We start from the raw sequence: 15,000 nt of genomic DNA, 5'->3' as shown, positions 1-15,000 counted from the left end.
CACTAAAAGATGGATGAGCAAAGTAGTCTTGGTTGCCCAGTTTTCAAAGCCTTTTACAAGAATGAAGAAAATGCCGAGAAATTGCTTCAGAATGAATGAATAAATAAATAAATAAATCTCAAGAATTATTTGTCAGCTTAGAAACTTAATTATGTTTTTGCTTTCAGGAAGATATCCAACACTTGGCTTAGCACGGGCTGGTTCACAATGACTATCGCATTAGAGCTCTGTGACAGGATAAATGTTTATGGCATGGTGCCACCGGATTTCTGCAGGTAGGATTTATTTTGGAACCATTATTAGCCAACTAAGTTAATGTTACAGATAAATATCTGAATCTTTTAATCTTCTTGCTCTGCAACAAGTCTTCAGTCCTCTTAAAGCAATTAATTAAGATGTCCCATGATCTCATTCTGAAAACAACAAATAGCATTTAATTATGTTATATAAAATATTTTAAAATTTTGTTTGTACTGCTGGAGAATTAATCCATCTTGTTGCTTTCTTTTAGTCTGTGAATATTTATCAGCTAAATGTAATGCAATAATTGGCATGAAATTAATCTGAAGAAAGAAGTACTGGAAAACATTACTTTTAATTTGTTTTTCGAGTTCCCCCCAAATTAATCGAGGAACAGTGTTCTCACAGTGACTAGTTTCTAAATTGAACTTTCAGTGCAACTCAAATTAACATTATTGTACCTCTGTCACATGAATGCAAATCTTGCAGCTTCCTAAATAATCCCCACAAACCCCTCCCTGTGCTTTTGGACCCAGAGAATGTTCTGTACTCACCTGTTTGGGGCATGGCAGGGGGTGGCTCACACGAGGCAGAAGCAGCACAAGTTGTGTCTGTGGAAGCTGCTGTCCAAAGGAACAGCTTGCACATGTTTTCCAGCTGGGTCATGCCTCCAGCCATGTTCAGGACACAGACCCCAGGTCCTGGTTAAGGTTTTCCCACTATGGATCAGTGACACAGAGAGAGTCTTCAGAACTTGTAGTGCTAGACCAAAATTACATTAGCCACAAGACAGCAGTATGAATACAGACAAATTTGTATTACATCAGCAATATTGATGCTGACCTAAGTCTCACCTGCCCACCCAGCACTAGCCCAGCGCTGGCTCCTGCCCACAGCCATTGCTGATCCCATTTGTCCTGCTGGGTGACCCAGGAAGAGCTGGAGCCAGTCTGGAACCAGGCCTCAGTGCAATGTTTGATCACCTGCTCACAAACCCCTTTCACCAAGAAGTACCTGCTTACATTTTCTGTTGCTAATGTAGTGATCTCTGTCAAGTCTGGTTCATTGGGTAATTCCCATGCCTTTCAGGGCAGGGAGGGCAAGGCTGCACTGCTGGGTTAGTCTCAAAGAACAGAACTGCTTTGACTTTCCTCTGAACACTTAAAAGGATTGTTCAGGAATCTGCATTTGTCTTGGGCACGTTGTAGAAGTCCCTGAAGAAATCACAGCACAAAATGTCAACACTAAACTCCACTTTGTGAGAATTTCTACAAATTATAACAAAACACTGATGATAAATGCTGTGATGTACTGCCAGACTTCATCATGAATTCTCCAAGGAAAATAGCAAACTAGATCAGATATGCCAGACAACACAAATACCTTCCGCAGCACAGCATCTCTCCTCTGATTTCAGTTGGCCAACACATACTATTTCAATTTCTGTAAGTGGCTGGTCTGTCTTACTCCAGAAGTGGCTGTATTCCAGTGGCACATGGAAGTAATTCTTAAACTGATGATCTAAAAATACAGAAAACAGCATTTTACTGCAAAATAATGTGTAATCCTGATTTTTCAGACGAAGTCAGAATAGTTTAGATATATATTAGAAAACTCAACTAAACCCAAACAAAGTGTTTTGAGACTAAAAATGTCACTAAGAACATGTGAAAGGCTTTCATAGAATCACTACACTGAAATAAAATCGACTTAAATTATAACACAAGAAAGGCTGTAGATGAGTCCTACCAGTGAAAGATGTAATTGTTCTTACAGCCTGCATAAAAAAAATCTTAACATAAAGGTACACATACCTGGTTGTAAAAAGGGTAATATGAAATGTCTTTACTTCAGCTTGATTCCCCAGGTGATGAAGGGGAAAACTGTAGTTGCCATGCCTGGAAGAAGCTGTCCATGAAGATCTGTGAAAGGAGTTTCTTGTCATAAATAGAGTTAACCTTCTTAGCTGGCTCTTCAGCCACTCATTAAGAAGTTAAAACTGCTTTCTTTCAAAGAAATATGACAACAGAACAAAATAGCAGAAAGAAATATTCTGCAATTGTAAGCCATATTTCCTGGTTTTCAGTCAGACAGAATAAGAATCTACCATTAAAATAAAAAAAATCAAAACAAAAAACTCCCAAAAAAACCACAAAAAAAGTGTGTGTGTGCTAGATGGTGTGAGTATCCTACTTGCTGTGCAACTAAAAATCATTATGATTAAAAAAGTAAAAAACAACCCCCAAAAAATCTTATTTCTGTTCAGAATTAATATCACCAAATTTATAACTTCAGCAGATAGATACCCATTCATTTTTAAGTATTAATTTGTGGAATAAGTAATGAGTGTGGTGATCACTGTCACAGAACTAAATTAGCGTCACATCTGTAACGTGAAGGACACCTCAAAGGTACCATGAATCTCATGCTGTTGATTCTGTTACAAATTATTAGCTTAAGATCATTAACCAAATTGCTTTGCACCCGTGCAGGAAAAATAGTCTAGTGAAGGAGTCTGGAGCACAGACTAAAAGATTTGTCACTATTACTTGCAACATGGTGGTTTAGATTAATTTCTATTTACTTTCACTGGACACTGAGTTTCATAGCTGAACTGGACTTGGTGTCCTGATTATTATAAAATTCTACTTTACAGCAAAGTTAGAAGTAATTTCAAACCCTTTGCTTGCTACAGATTTATGCTGTAGTAAAGGGTCAATGGCTCGATATTGCTCTCATGCTGCTAAATACTTCTGTCTTGTACATTCTGTAATAAAATGGAAGTTTGTGCTTCCATGCACATCGCAAACATTTCTGTAAAGTGTGCACACCTCTCACTCTTTTGTCCCAAGACAGACAAGCCATCTTGCTGTATTTTTTCCAGTGCCCAGGGATCCAATTCAAGCCTTTCCCGGACAGGAAGCACTTCCCTCTCAGAACTCCCTTTGGCAGCCCGTTGCATGCACAGGACTCCCTCCTGGGATGTGCAGGGTTCTCCTCTTGCCTCCCTTCAGCAGCAGCCTGACAGCGGTGCCCAGATAGCACAACAATTCCTGAAGGTACCGCAGTGCTGCAGCTTCCCTTTGTGGGTGCTCAGCAGCAGGGCTGGGAAGGACAAGCCAAGCCAAGCCTTAATGAGTGTGGAATTCCAACCCTGTCCGTGGCATTATGGGCAGCAGGGACAGAAAGGCTGGTTCCCTGCAGGTCACGGTACTCCTGTGCACAAAGAGAACTCAAGGGGTTAGTGAGATGAACCCTCTTTAACTCTTCTCTTCATAGGCCCTCTGGAACTCCCACAAACTTAATTCTGAGCCTTGTTTTAACTAATATGAATAATTTTTGTTCCAGTTATTGAACCAGATAATTTTCCTTTAAGAATCCTCATTTGACTCCCAGGCCATTTTCCATGATAATTCACCTGAAAATTGGTATTTGAAAGACTTCAGTGTTTTCTCACTGCTCTCTCTCTCTCTCCACTTTCAGTTCCTTTAAATCAAATGCAAAGCAGCAGTTGTTGCTGGTTACATTTCCTGGAGCTTATGAGACACTGTAAGCTGGATGTGAGCTAGTCCTGCACTTTGGTCCATATGCCTCACCTCATTAGCTTAATAACAAAATGCATACATGGTTTGGAAAACAGGACTAATTATGGAGGTCAGGGAAAGGAGATCCTGGGAATAGAAAGCAAAAAAATTCTATCTAGAAATCTTCATGGTCCTGACACAGTACCTTGCCCATCATTCAGCATATAAAGGACACTTTACTCACACATCAAAATATGAATTATTTTACAAGTGTGTGAGTACCTAGAGTTTTAGAGAGTTGATTTATTATGGCTCTTTATTTCTAAGGAAAGAGGCTGACCAGAATGTGGTATGGGGTGGCCTGGTTTCCCTGCCTTCTTTTTTGCTGTATTTCCAGCTTTTGCTGTAGGTGGATACCATCTGTGGGAAAATGTGCACTCAAGTGGCAAACAGTAGCTGATTGACAGGGGTACAAGCACTTCCACGGGTGCTGTGCTGGCAGGTGATCAGGCAGGAAGTGCAGGATATTTTACACAGGAACTTCCCGAGATTCCTCCCAGCTGTGATATTAATATGCATGCGGAGTCTGACAAAATACTGATTAATGTCCAGTATCAGTCAGTGATAAAACAGCATCTGTTTTAATGTTAATAAATGAGGTGGCAAGCAATTTCTGTACAGAAATTACTCATGCATTTCATTTGCTGGTGACACAAGCTAATTGCAGCTAGAAGATAACGTAGCTCAGTTAATTTGGGTTATGGTGTACTCAAACCAGAGTTCAAATCCAAAGCTTACCAGCATGCAATATGGGGGAATCCAGAACTCCCATAAAATGAGACAGTCCTCCATATGTAAATACCTTTCAGAATTCCAAATCTAAATGACAGCTTTTGGAATTTAGCCTTAAAACCTCAGTCAGCTGCAGAGTAGTCCTAGAGAGGTTTGCAGCCACAGCTGCCATTCCTGTCCTGATCTCACCCGCTGTTCAGCCAGCAGAGCTGCACACAAGGCCTGAGTCTCGCAGGACTGAGCTCCTGCCTCTCTCACCTGCCAGCCCCTGTGCTCCAGGTGCTTCTGGGCTGTTTCTGGTGGGATGGTGCACATGATGCAGTGCCTGGTACAGCCTGGCAGGAGCCAAGGACATCCTCTAAGGATACACTGGTGTTAGTTGAGAGTCTTTGATGGAATTGGAATCCCTGGCTTCACAAACCCCTTGCCTGGAGATGTCAGGACCAGCAGCCTCACAGGCTCTCTTTGCCCCCTTAACTGGGGCTGCATTTTTCCCAAGTCTATTTGAGATATGATTTCAGCTTTACTAATCCTAACATTAAAGCAGTAAATTTCAACCAAGCAATACAGGTGTACTGTTGAGGACCCAAGAGTAAAATCCAGCTTTAGTGCAGGAAGGAAGAGCAGTCTAAATGAGAGGCAGAGGCCCATTTGTTTAGTAGTTCTTAACAAAAACACATCACATGAAAATGTGTCCTATTAGATTTATAGTAACCATACAAATGATTCATTTAAGCAACAATAAGAGGTCCAATGTATCAAAAAGGTGAAAAATTAATTGAAGATTTAGTTCTAATAGTTGTAGTTTAGAAATAATAAAATTCTCTATGAAGGGCAGCTTTAGATTACAAATACATTTTCTGTAGGTGAAGCAATGAAGGATTTTGTTTCACTCTTATGTATTCCAGTGAGAATATATTTAATAAGTTTAGAATCCATCTTATTCTAGAAATGTAATTTTATTTTTGTTCTGGTCCTGTAAGATTGATCACCATGCTGTGTTACAAGGAAGCCAGATTGATCGAATTAAAACGTTAATCTAAGGCACAAATGGAAAGCAGCTGCAATATCATACATTACCTTTGCATATACAATATGGATAATGGCAAAATAAGAAACATTAGAAAATTGCGTAGGTGACAGAATTACACAGTAAAAATAATAACCAGCACAGACTACTGACAGATTGTGGATGCATTCAATTGAAAGTGACCTTAAATATTAGCTCTTCAAAATGAAAATAATCAACTGTATATTAGAGCTGACAGCCCTGAGTCTGTATCAGATTTCTTGCTCTGTGCTAGGATCCTCTTCAGCTCAGGCAGTAGCACAGAGCAGCTCCCAAAGCTTCACTAAGTGCTGATACTGGGAATTTTCTGCCACGGCACTGGGGAGAGAGGGATACAATTGGGCAATTCTGTCTGGGACAGCTTGCTCTCTTAGTATTTATGACAGAGTTGTGTGAGTTCCTGTCTGCCCCAAATGCCCATGCCCAAAGTAAACAACTGTCGTAGGTACAGGTTAATGTAGAGATTAAAACAAAAGGAAAATGAAGTGCTCTGACTTACTATAATACAAATGTGCCATTTACAGAGTGTTATATGGAAACACTGAGGTCAGAACTGCTAAAATGAACTTCATCCTAAGTATCTAATTGGTGTTTGGCATATCCAGTGTGTCACCACAAGTCACTCATCTCCCACTGGGAAATGTGAACGGGTTCACAAGGTCAGAGATACTGTGGGTGAACTGTTTTAATTTTTGGCTAAGATACATGAAAGCTGCTGTTGTAAAGAACTCATTTGTGCATCAGGCATTTGATTAAAGCACCAGCAACAGCAGCCTGCACCACTGACCTGGCATGCAGACACTCATTGAAGCTGCGCTCTCAGAACCTGGCACAGCGTGCTGGGAACGTTCAGCTGAGCTGAGGTGATACAGATAACCACCTCATCTATCATCTTCTCTTTCTTACCCAGTTCAGTAAATACCTGAAGCTAGCAAGACCTTTTACAAATCACCGTCTAGATTTAAATCTCTTTTAAGCAGTTTACTTCTAAATTCATAGTAGTAACATAGTCCTGCAGCACACTCCCTTGTTTCAGAGTTACTGCTGTCCTTTATTTAACTGGGAGGAAGAGGATTAAAGGAGAGCAAAAGAAAAAACAAAGAGAACACCTTTGCCCCATTCTGATGTATTAGATGTGCAAGAAAAAAATCAGCTACATAGTTTAACTGGGAGAAAAAGTGGATTTGAGGCCATCATTTCATTAAAGATAGCATCTTTCCAATCAATGAAAAAGGACATCTTGGGCTTCCATCTATTTTCTTTTTTTCACAGGGATCCTAATCATCTTTCTGTACCTTATCACTACTATGAACCTCTGGGACCAGACGAGTGCACAATGTACATTTCCCATGAGCGGGGCCGCAAGGGCAGCCACCACCGCTTCATCACCGAGAAACGCGTCTTCGAGAACTGGGCACGGACATTCGACATCCACTTCTTCCAGCCAGACTGGAAACCAGAACCACTCACTGTAACCCACCCTGAGGTGAAACCACTGGCCTGAGGGATGAATGCACAAGCCCAGCCACAGTCACCTCCGTAGCAGCCTCTGGACCCTGTGGGCCAGCACGGCAGCCTGGAGGAGAAGGGAACAGGGTCTGCAGCTGGCACCCGCAGCAGCGTCAGGAAGTTGGCATGGACGAGCAGCACACACCAAGAGTACTTTCTATTAAACTGTATTAACCCAGTCTGCCACCTTTTGGGGCCATCTGACTTCCTGTGTGTGTTTGTGATTTGTGAAACACAACCTGAGTGTCATTAAGGGATGGTTAATTCATTATGGCTTTTTTAAGTATGATGCCACTGAATTTTCATAGTGAAAACTTTCCATATTTATTTAATGGAGGTTTTTATGCAACCTAGGCCAGTATTTTTCTAAGTCACAGTTATGTGGTTGTTTATCTTTCATAATCTTTTAAATCCAAAATTAATATTGCTGATGGTTTGAAAGGCCTAGCTTTTTATTTATAAAACTTGTTTGAAATATATAATTCTATATAGCATGTTATTAATATTTGATTGGGAAACGCTGGATTTCTTCTAAGAATTTTGGGCTCTGTTCCAGCCTAAAGCCTTTAACAGCAAGAGTGGTCCCATGTGCAGATCCAGCTCACTTTACATTCTGACATCTTATATTAATATGAAAATGGTAGTGAAAATTCTGTTTGATATTAATGTGCACTTGGTGCTGTGCTATCCAGCTGCTGCTTTTTAAATAGGGGTGGGAGGAAGGAGGGCAAACAAGATTTATCCAAAAAAAGCCAAACCCCCCATCGGCCATGGCAGCAGCTTCTCACTGAAGACAAGCTAAGGCTGGAGGGGTTGTGTTCTGTTTTGGCTCTTGTATTCCCATAAGAGGCTGCCAGCAACCCTCCTGAGGCAACAGACTAAAAAACCAGGCCACAGCTGCTCAACACAATCTGACCAAATTTCCAGAATGAAGAAGGTAAACCACCAGTACTACAGTACCATAGTAGCCAGAAAGATCACAGCACTGCACCTGCAAAAATCTCTACCTTCCACGGTCCCAAGATCATCACTGATCTCAGAGATTCTGGATCACACCGAAGCTGGGATGTGAAAAGCATTCCATGAGTACAAAATTGTCCTCCTGAAAGGAGCAAAGTTAAACTGCTTTTTTTCCCATGGAGTACCTATGTGTGCATGGTGAGTCCCTGCAAGACAAAGGGGAAGGACAATGCTCATGCTGTGTATGGAACCTCACAATGGGAATTACTGAGTTACATGTGGCTTGTGAATAAAGAAGATTTCAGTTACAGTATTACTTTCCCTTTTGCTTCACAAATATCAAATCTCAATTTTTTTCGAAGTAATCAGTAACTATTGCATGAAACATACCTCAGGTGATGAAAGGTGTCTCATTAGACAAGTGCAAAAGCTAGAACAAAGATACTACCTTTAAACACCTAAATCCAAGAAGCTGAACCTCAGAGGTGAGACACAGAACTGGGACCAAACACTCTCATTTAAACCCCCTTATAACCCACGGTCTTCCTCTTTTCAAAACTGGATAGCAATAGCTGCAGCCGCCCCACAGATACCCTGATTCTCTGGGGACAAAGTGAACTGTCCTGGCAGGGGCAAACTGGTGTCACCTCTGTAACACTGCCTGGAACTGAAGTGCAAGTCTCCGAGAGCCAGTGTCCTGCTGCAGCCCTGCCCACTATCAAAAAGTAAGAATCTATAATGTATTTTGCCTTAAAAGCTTAATTTTGGTGTTCTTCCTGGTACACACCACTCATCTTACAAACTGAATGCCAAGTGTGTGTTACCTTTCTCTTGTCAGCTGGTGTTTAACTCTCCTTTCACTGATGGTGTTTTATTCCCTCCACTTGATTTCACTGCATTCTATAAAAAACAGAATGGGTTTTGAACTAATGGCAGTTTGAACATCCCTTTCAACATGTGTACTGGGGTGTATCCAGCATATTGATGAAATCTGTCAAACTGATTTACAGATCATTTCTAATGTGACTGCAAGACATGGTACAGATCACAGTAGGTCCTCTGCTACCATCCCTGTTTTATTACTGATAAAATAATAAAAAGATCTTGTCATTTTAAACTAGAGCTCTTAGTTTTCCATCAGTTAAGGGCTGCAGGATGTGTATGCTGTATGTTTAGCTATGTTATTGTTAAAATCAGATCATTTAAAGATAGAGTACACTGGTCTACTTCTGTAGAAACACAGAGACTTGCCTGACCCCATTGTGTTCCACAGGTTTGTTCCCTGACTGCAAGACTGCTCAGTGTCAAGTAGATATGGGGAAGCATTAAGAATATGAAGAAATATGGAATAAACTGTAAGGACACTAAATCTCCTAACAGAGCCAAGCTAAGCATTTTAACTCATTCCTTGTTCAGTTTCTGTTAATAACTGTGTGTTCTTGCTACCCTCATACATCTTTTAAACAAAACAAACCCAAACTCACTTTAATCTCAGCAACCTCCTGTGAAGTTCCAGCAAAGTCCCCCATCTAATTACAAAAAGTATGAAGGAGTATTGTCTTAAGTCACACCTGTATATATAAAAAGGCATTTGAGATGCCAAGGAGACAGCAAGTTTTAAACAGATCGCACAGATTTACATAGAACATAAATTGAGTCCTAAAAGCACAAGTTACAAGAGTGCAAAGAAATGTAAATAACTGTTAAAGCACTGCAATTTTAATTAACAGATCACTGATGTATTTCTCTATAAATGCACAATTTTTGAGCTACAGAATCCTGCTGCATTTCAGCAGCATGATGTAAGGTTTTATGGCCTAGTTATAAACCAAACAGATTTATGACAGAAAATGCTGTCAGGCTAGGGATAAGTAGTACAAACTAGGCATTGCTCCCATTCTCTGCTTTATGCTGTCACCTCACACTCTTCACTATAATTTGATCGATTCATGATCTGCAGCGCATCATTTCACATATTAAAAGCTGTTGCAAAACAGTTTACAGACATCAGCAATTTCAAGATCTATGTTGGTTTAGTTCTGAACCCCTTGCATACCTTTAGGCTTTTACACTTGCCTTTGTCAGAGGAGATATTTTTCATCTTGAAGAACTGTAGTTCTTACACCATGGTATGTGCAACTGGAATTGAGAATGATAAAGAAAACATCTCTGCAACTAAGCACAAAAAAGTTCCACCATAGCTGCTTTGTGTTCTGTTGGCTCCATGGTGACGGCACCATGGTACAATGGCAAACCATGATGCACCTGGAAAAACCCAAAGTACTAAAGACCTCAGAAAGTTAACACTTTATTCTTCATAAGGAAACTGAGGAAATAGAAGGTTAATTAACTAAGGCCAAGTTACAGCCTTGGAACAGGATTTGTGAGAGATTCAGGTCTGCTGACTGGCAGCCCTAGCTTGATCCAGCACAACACACGGTGGTACTGCCATGTTCACTCATACAGGCAGTAAACAAAATCCTTCTGGAGCTGCCTACCTGAGACTTGTCCTGTATTTTCCAGGCAAACTTCAAAGGAAACTAAGTGATTTTACCCAAAATACCTCTAAGGTTGCAAGGAAACAGTAAGATAAAAATAGCTGGAAAAGCATTGGGGAATGGGATGAAGGGAATCTAAACAGTAAGGAATAAAATGTACCTTGTGTCATCTAGCTTTATTCCTCTGGAATGTGAAGATCAAACTCAGGCTGGAGCTGACAGAGAAGAATGTCCTTGCTCAACAGCAGTGGCTGTTTTGCATAGATTTCTTTGCAGTATTCTGGAAGTTGATCATAGGTGCCACAAAAACTCTTCAAAAAATGCTGATAATAATTTCTGTAATCCAAGTTAATTATTTTATCTGATGCAAGGAGACACAATTTCTAATTAAATTAAAAACATAGCTTAGGGATTAAAAAAAATAATAAGCAGTTAAACAGTCAGAGTATTTGTAAGATAGGAAAAAGTACTGCAAAACAAAAGGAAGTACAGAAACCTTACAGGTACCAATATTTCTGTCTTCCCTGGACCAACAGTTCATACTGATCACTTTGAATTTCCAGCTGCCTGCTGCAAAGGCATACCTTGCATATAACAGGTATACAATTTTGTAAGGAGAAAGAAAAAAGAATTAAGGACAATCTTGTTTTATAAAAACCTAGGAAATATTCTTTTAAAAAACCCTAGGAAATATGAAAGGGCAAATGTCTAAGATGGTGTGAAATTTCTCTGTGCTGAAGCAGAAAAATATAAAATTCAAAGACTCTTATAAAATGACTGTCAAATAGCACTGCTTATGGTAAATACCCTTAAAACCACTAGACTGTTAAATGTTTTTCACACAGAAAATTACACCAAAACATGAAATGTCAAATGATGCCCTTTGACCACCATGTGGATGGAGATTCAGCATCACAGCAAAGCAAAGCTGGTGATTTCACCTCAGCCAGCTGTGGAACAGACTCCATGGCAAAGGCAGACGTGTGGAACCAGGCCCTGAACCAGCATCCCCTCGGTGCTGAGCCCCTCCAGGGTGCCAAGTAAAGAGCACACAGCTGCACAGCACTGCCAGGAGAAAGGGACACATCCCTCTGTCCTGCCTGGCACTGAAGGCCAGGCCACAGCAGAGAAGCTGCACAGAGATGACCAACACACAGTGTCCCTGTCTGCTAATGAAGTGCTTTGACCACGAGTTACCAGGAAAACAGAACAGACAGGAAAACTGCAGACAACCCCAGCAATCCTGACAAACAGATGGAAACCTGCAAGAACAAAATTAGGAGTCACAAAGAAGACAGACTGGCTGAGATGTAATGCAGCTTTTGTAAGCAGAACCCTGCCTTGCAAATCTATTTAGTATTCTTCAAGGTTCTCTGAAGCAAGGGCAGAAAGAGATCCAAGTGATGGATCCACTTGGAATTCCACAACTAGGTTTGCAAAAGACTTCCAAAGAAGTTACAGTTAACAGAAAAAAAAAAAAAGATCCTCACCCTATGGAACTATCTGAACATAGAAAATAAGGCCAAGAGCATACAGCATCATCTTAAGGGTACAAGCAGAATTCCACAGGAAGAATGTCACAATATCTTTTCTTCTTTTTCTGTGCAACTCCCTTAGTATCTATCATAGAAAATTCCTAGATGGAGGACACAGGAGCTAGACTGCATTTAAATTAATAGATAGATAAAAAAATATGGAAAAAATGTATCCAGTGAACATCACATTCACTAAAGCCCAGTTCCAGCCTTGCCATACTCTCCATGTGCCAGGCCCACCACGAGATCTAACACAGGAACTGCATTCTCACTTTACTGAAAGCAATGCCAAAGCATCCAACACAGATGGAGAGTAAGACTGGACCCCTTCTAGCAGACACAGAAAGTCATCTTAATAATTTCATTTCTGAGGACAGGTTTGTCTTCTTTAGGACATTTTTAGTGCTATTTAAATCTGCCAGCTTCTTTACACAACCCAGACAGGTGTTAACCTTTTTAGGACACTAGCTGCTTCCTGTAGTGCAGGGAAGATGAATGGAGTAATTCATATTTAGCAAGGTATAACATTTTAGGACTTTGCTGACTTAACTTTGGCTGTCAGGTCAGTTGGAGCCTATTATGATCCAAACATACAGCATGGTGAGAGTCTGTTAACAGCAAAACAAAGGAAATTCCAAAGGGAATCATTTGGTGGCATGGCTTCATTTAAGGAAAGATCTTAGGTTAGGTTTATGTTTTAACACAAAGGCAAACAAAGTGAACAAATTTATAGCCTTTAAGAATAAACTTCCCTGTTTATTCCCTGCATCCTTGCTGCACACAATGCCAAAACTGAAAGTGATATTACTGATATTCAGTGGGACTGCCCATTTGTGTTGTAGAAAATTGGAACATTCCCACTACACTGTTACTATTTTTTTTTTACTGTGGCTGTACATGCATAGATGTGCATTACATGAAACAATGAAAAGCTCTTCCTCATCCCTCCACTGCAAATGATGCTGCAGAGGAGCAAATGAAAGAAACCAGCAACAACAGCAGTTGCAGAAAGCCTTCTATATATATTAAAAAATATAAATACAGGGACCACTTCAGAGAAGGGTGTGTAAAAGAACTGCACAAAATACAAACATACATTGTAATGATACACTGATGACCCCATTGATCCTATTTACCATTCCATTTGCATTATAAAGACCAAGGGATGTAAAATCATCACAATTTGAGCCATAATATTTTCAGCTACAGAATTTTAACCTTGACAGGAAAACTAGTACAGAAAAAGTAACTTAATGAAAATCAAACATAATCTAATGTTTAGTGGGGCTCTTTGTTGGTAAATATCAAAGCATTTGACAAAGGAAATAAGTACCATTATATTGGAACTGGATATAAAGGACAGAGCCTAAGTTTATAATACTCATTACTTGCAGAGCCTGTGGGCCTAGTCAAACATTTAATATAAGAGCATTATTCCAGTAAGTCAGGCCAAGAAAGGAAATCTATTTACTATTTCAGATTAGTCAGTTTTGTCACAGGCATGCCATAAATCTCCCAAATAAACCACAGCCTGGTGGCCTGGTCTCTGCTGAGCTGTCACCAGAGCCATGTCAACAGCAGTGTGAAAAATGCCACTTTCATGGCAAAGACCCCCTAGGCTGAGCTTTGCTGATACACTGTCCAAACAGTTTGCTTCTTGTGGGGCTTGTTTTGTTGAAGTGATTGTTGTAAACAATGTCACCAAAATAATTTAGGCCAATACAATTTGCATCTCTATTAAGCCTGTCGGCCAAAGCAGCCAAACTGGCTCAGTTTTGGCAAAGGCTTCAGTGTTATTCTCAGTCCAGAAAAGAAAGAAAGGAAAGGAAAAGTTAAATCTATTATCTGCATGAGGAAGAAGACATGGCACAATTAGATGTACATCCTTCAATGGAAACCTTAAACATTATCAATTTAATCACTAAATCAGGCAGAAATCCTCATTAGGGGAGAAAAAGTAACTTGGTCTTAAAGAACTTGCAAGTGAAATGAGTTCTAAGAAATGCTGATTTCGGAGTATGTTATGCAGCCTATGCAAGTTTTCATTACAAAACACAGACACTTTCAAGATATATTTCCTGGAAGCTTTTTATTTTTAAAAGTTCACAGAAAGAAGGAAAGCAGAAATAAATTAGTCATAGAATCTTCCACTAGAAACTCTCCATTTTTAAAATTTGCCTTTCACCACTTAAGAATGCAAAAAACTGTTATGCTCATTATTGTACAGAAGTGCTGAAGCGATGATTAAAAGAGTTTTTGTGGCACATGTGATTCATTTGTGGAATACTGAAGAGACTTCTGCAGGACAACTACTGGTGCTGAGCCCAAACTTTGTCAGCTCCAGCCTGAGTTTGATCTTCACATGGCTGAGAAGACACTTTCATTATATACAGTGCTTTTTTCTGCAGTTCATTACTTTATGGATAGATTAGTCTCCTGGGTGAAATATTTTATGCTTGTCTGAATCCAAAGGTGAATTAGTCTGGAAGCATGATAAAATTCTACCAGGTCACACTGAGCTCTGTAACACAGAGCTGAAGATCTGTACCTGAGGACACGAGCATGTGTACATGAGATTTCTTGTCCCAACCCTTGACCCATACTGTACCGTATACAAAGGCTGTCCTTTCTCCAAATATCACAGACTCTCTGAAATGTACCATTCTCACTTTGTGGATTGTCTTCCACTTCATCTATTTTTATCAAGTCTAAATAATCCTGACCATATAGAAGTTTTTGACTTCACAATGTGGAAGCACTGGATGAAATCTTCACTATTTCCCAGAAACTAGCAGCGACTCATTTCCTCAGCTATACTGAATGGATAATTAGGGAAGCCTTTAGATCAGAAACTTGCTTTTTATTCCTTCCCT

The 15,000-nt window shown here is 40.0% G+C and overlaps 1 protein-coding gene across 3 annotated transcripts in view; it reads left to right on the top strand.

Moving 5' to 3' along the window:
• Positions 1-8,982, top strand: part of ST6GALNAC5 (ST6 N-acetylgalactosaminide alpha-2,6-sialyltransferase 5) — a 68,719-nt gene extending 59,737 nt beyond the window's left edge. For 2 of the 3 annotated variants that reach the window (XM_005521278.2, XM_088060441.1), the window contains exons 4-5: positions 168-275; positions 6,898-8,982. In XM_005521278.2, the coding sequence (XP_005521335.1) occupies positions 168-275; positions 6,898-7,129 (340 nt within the window). In that variant the 3' untranslated portion in view covers positions 7,130-8,982. Of the gene's footprint in view, positions 1-167; positions 276-2,094; positions 2,385-6,897 lie in introns of those variants that run through there. The other variant, XM_088060442.1, reaches the window with a different exon arrangement.
• The last annotated feature ends 6,018 nt before the right edge of the window (positions 8,983-15,000 follow it).

This window comes from Pseudopodoces humilis, chromosome 10 (genome assembly GCF_049639895.1).
Source record: "Pseudopodoces humilis isolate 2021_Gansu_Grassland_sample_001 chromosome 10, ASM4963989v1, whole genome shotgun sequence".
Classification (NCBI taxonomy): domain Eukaryota; kingdom Metazoa; phylum Chordata; class Aves; order Passeriformes; family Paridae; genus Pseudopodoces; species Pseudopodoces humilis.
Note: the sequence above shows the minus strand (reverse complement) of the source record. Positions and strands in the feature narration are given on the sequence as shown.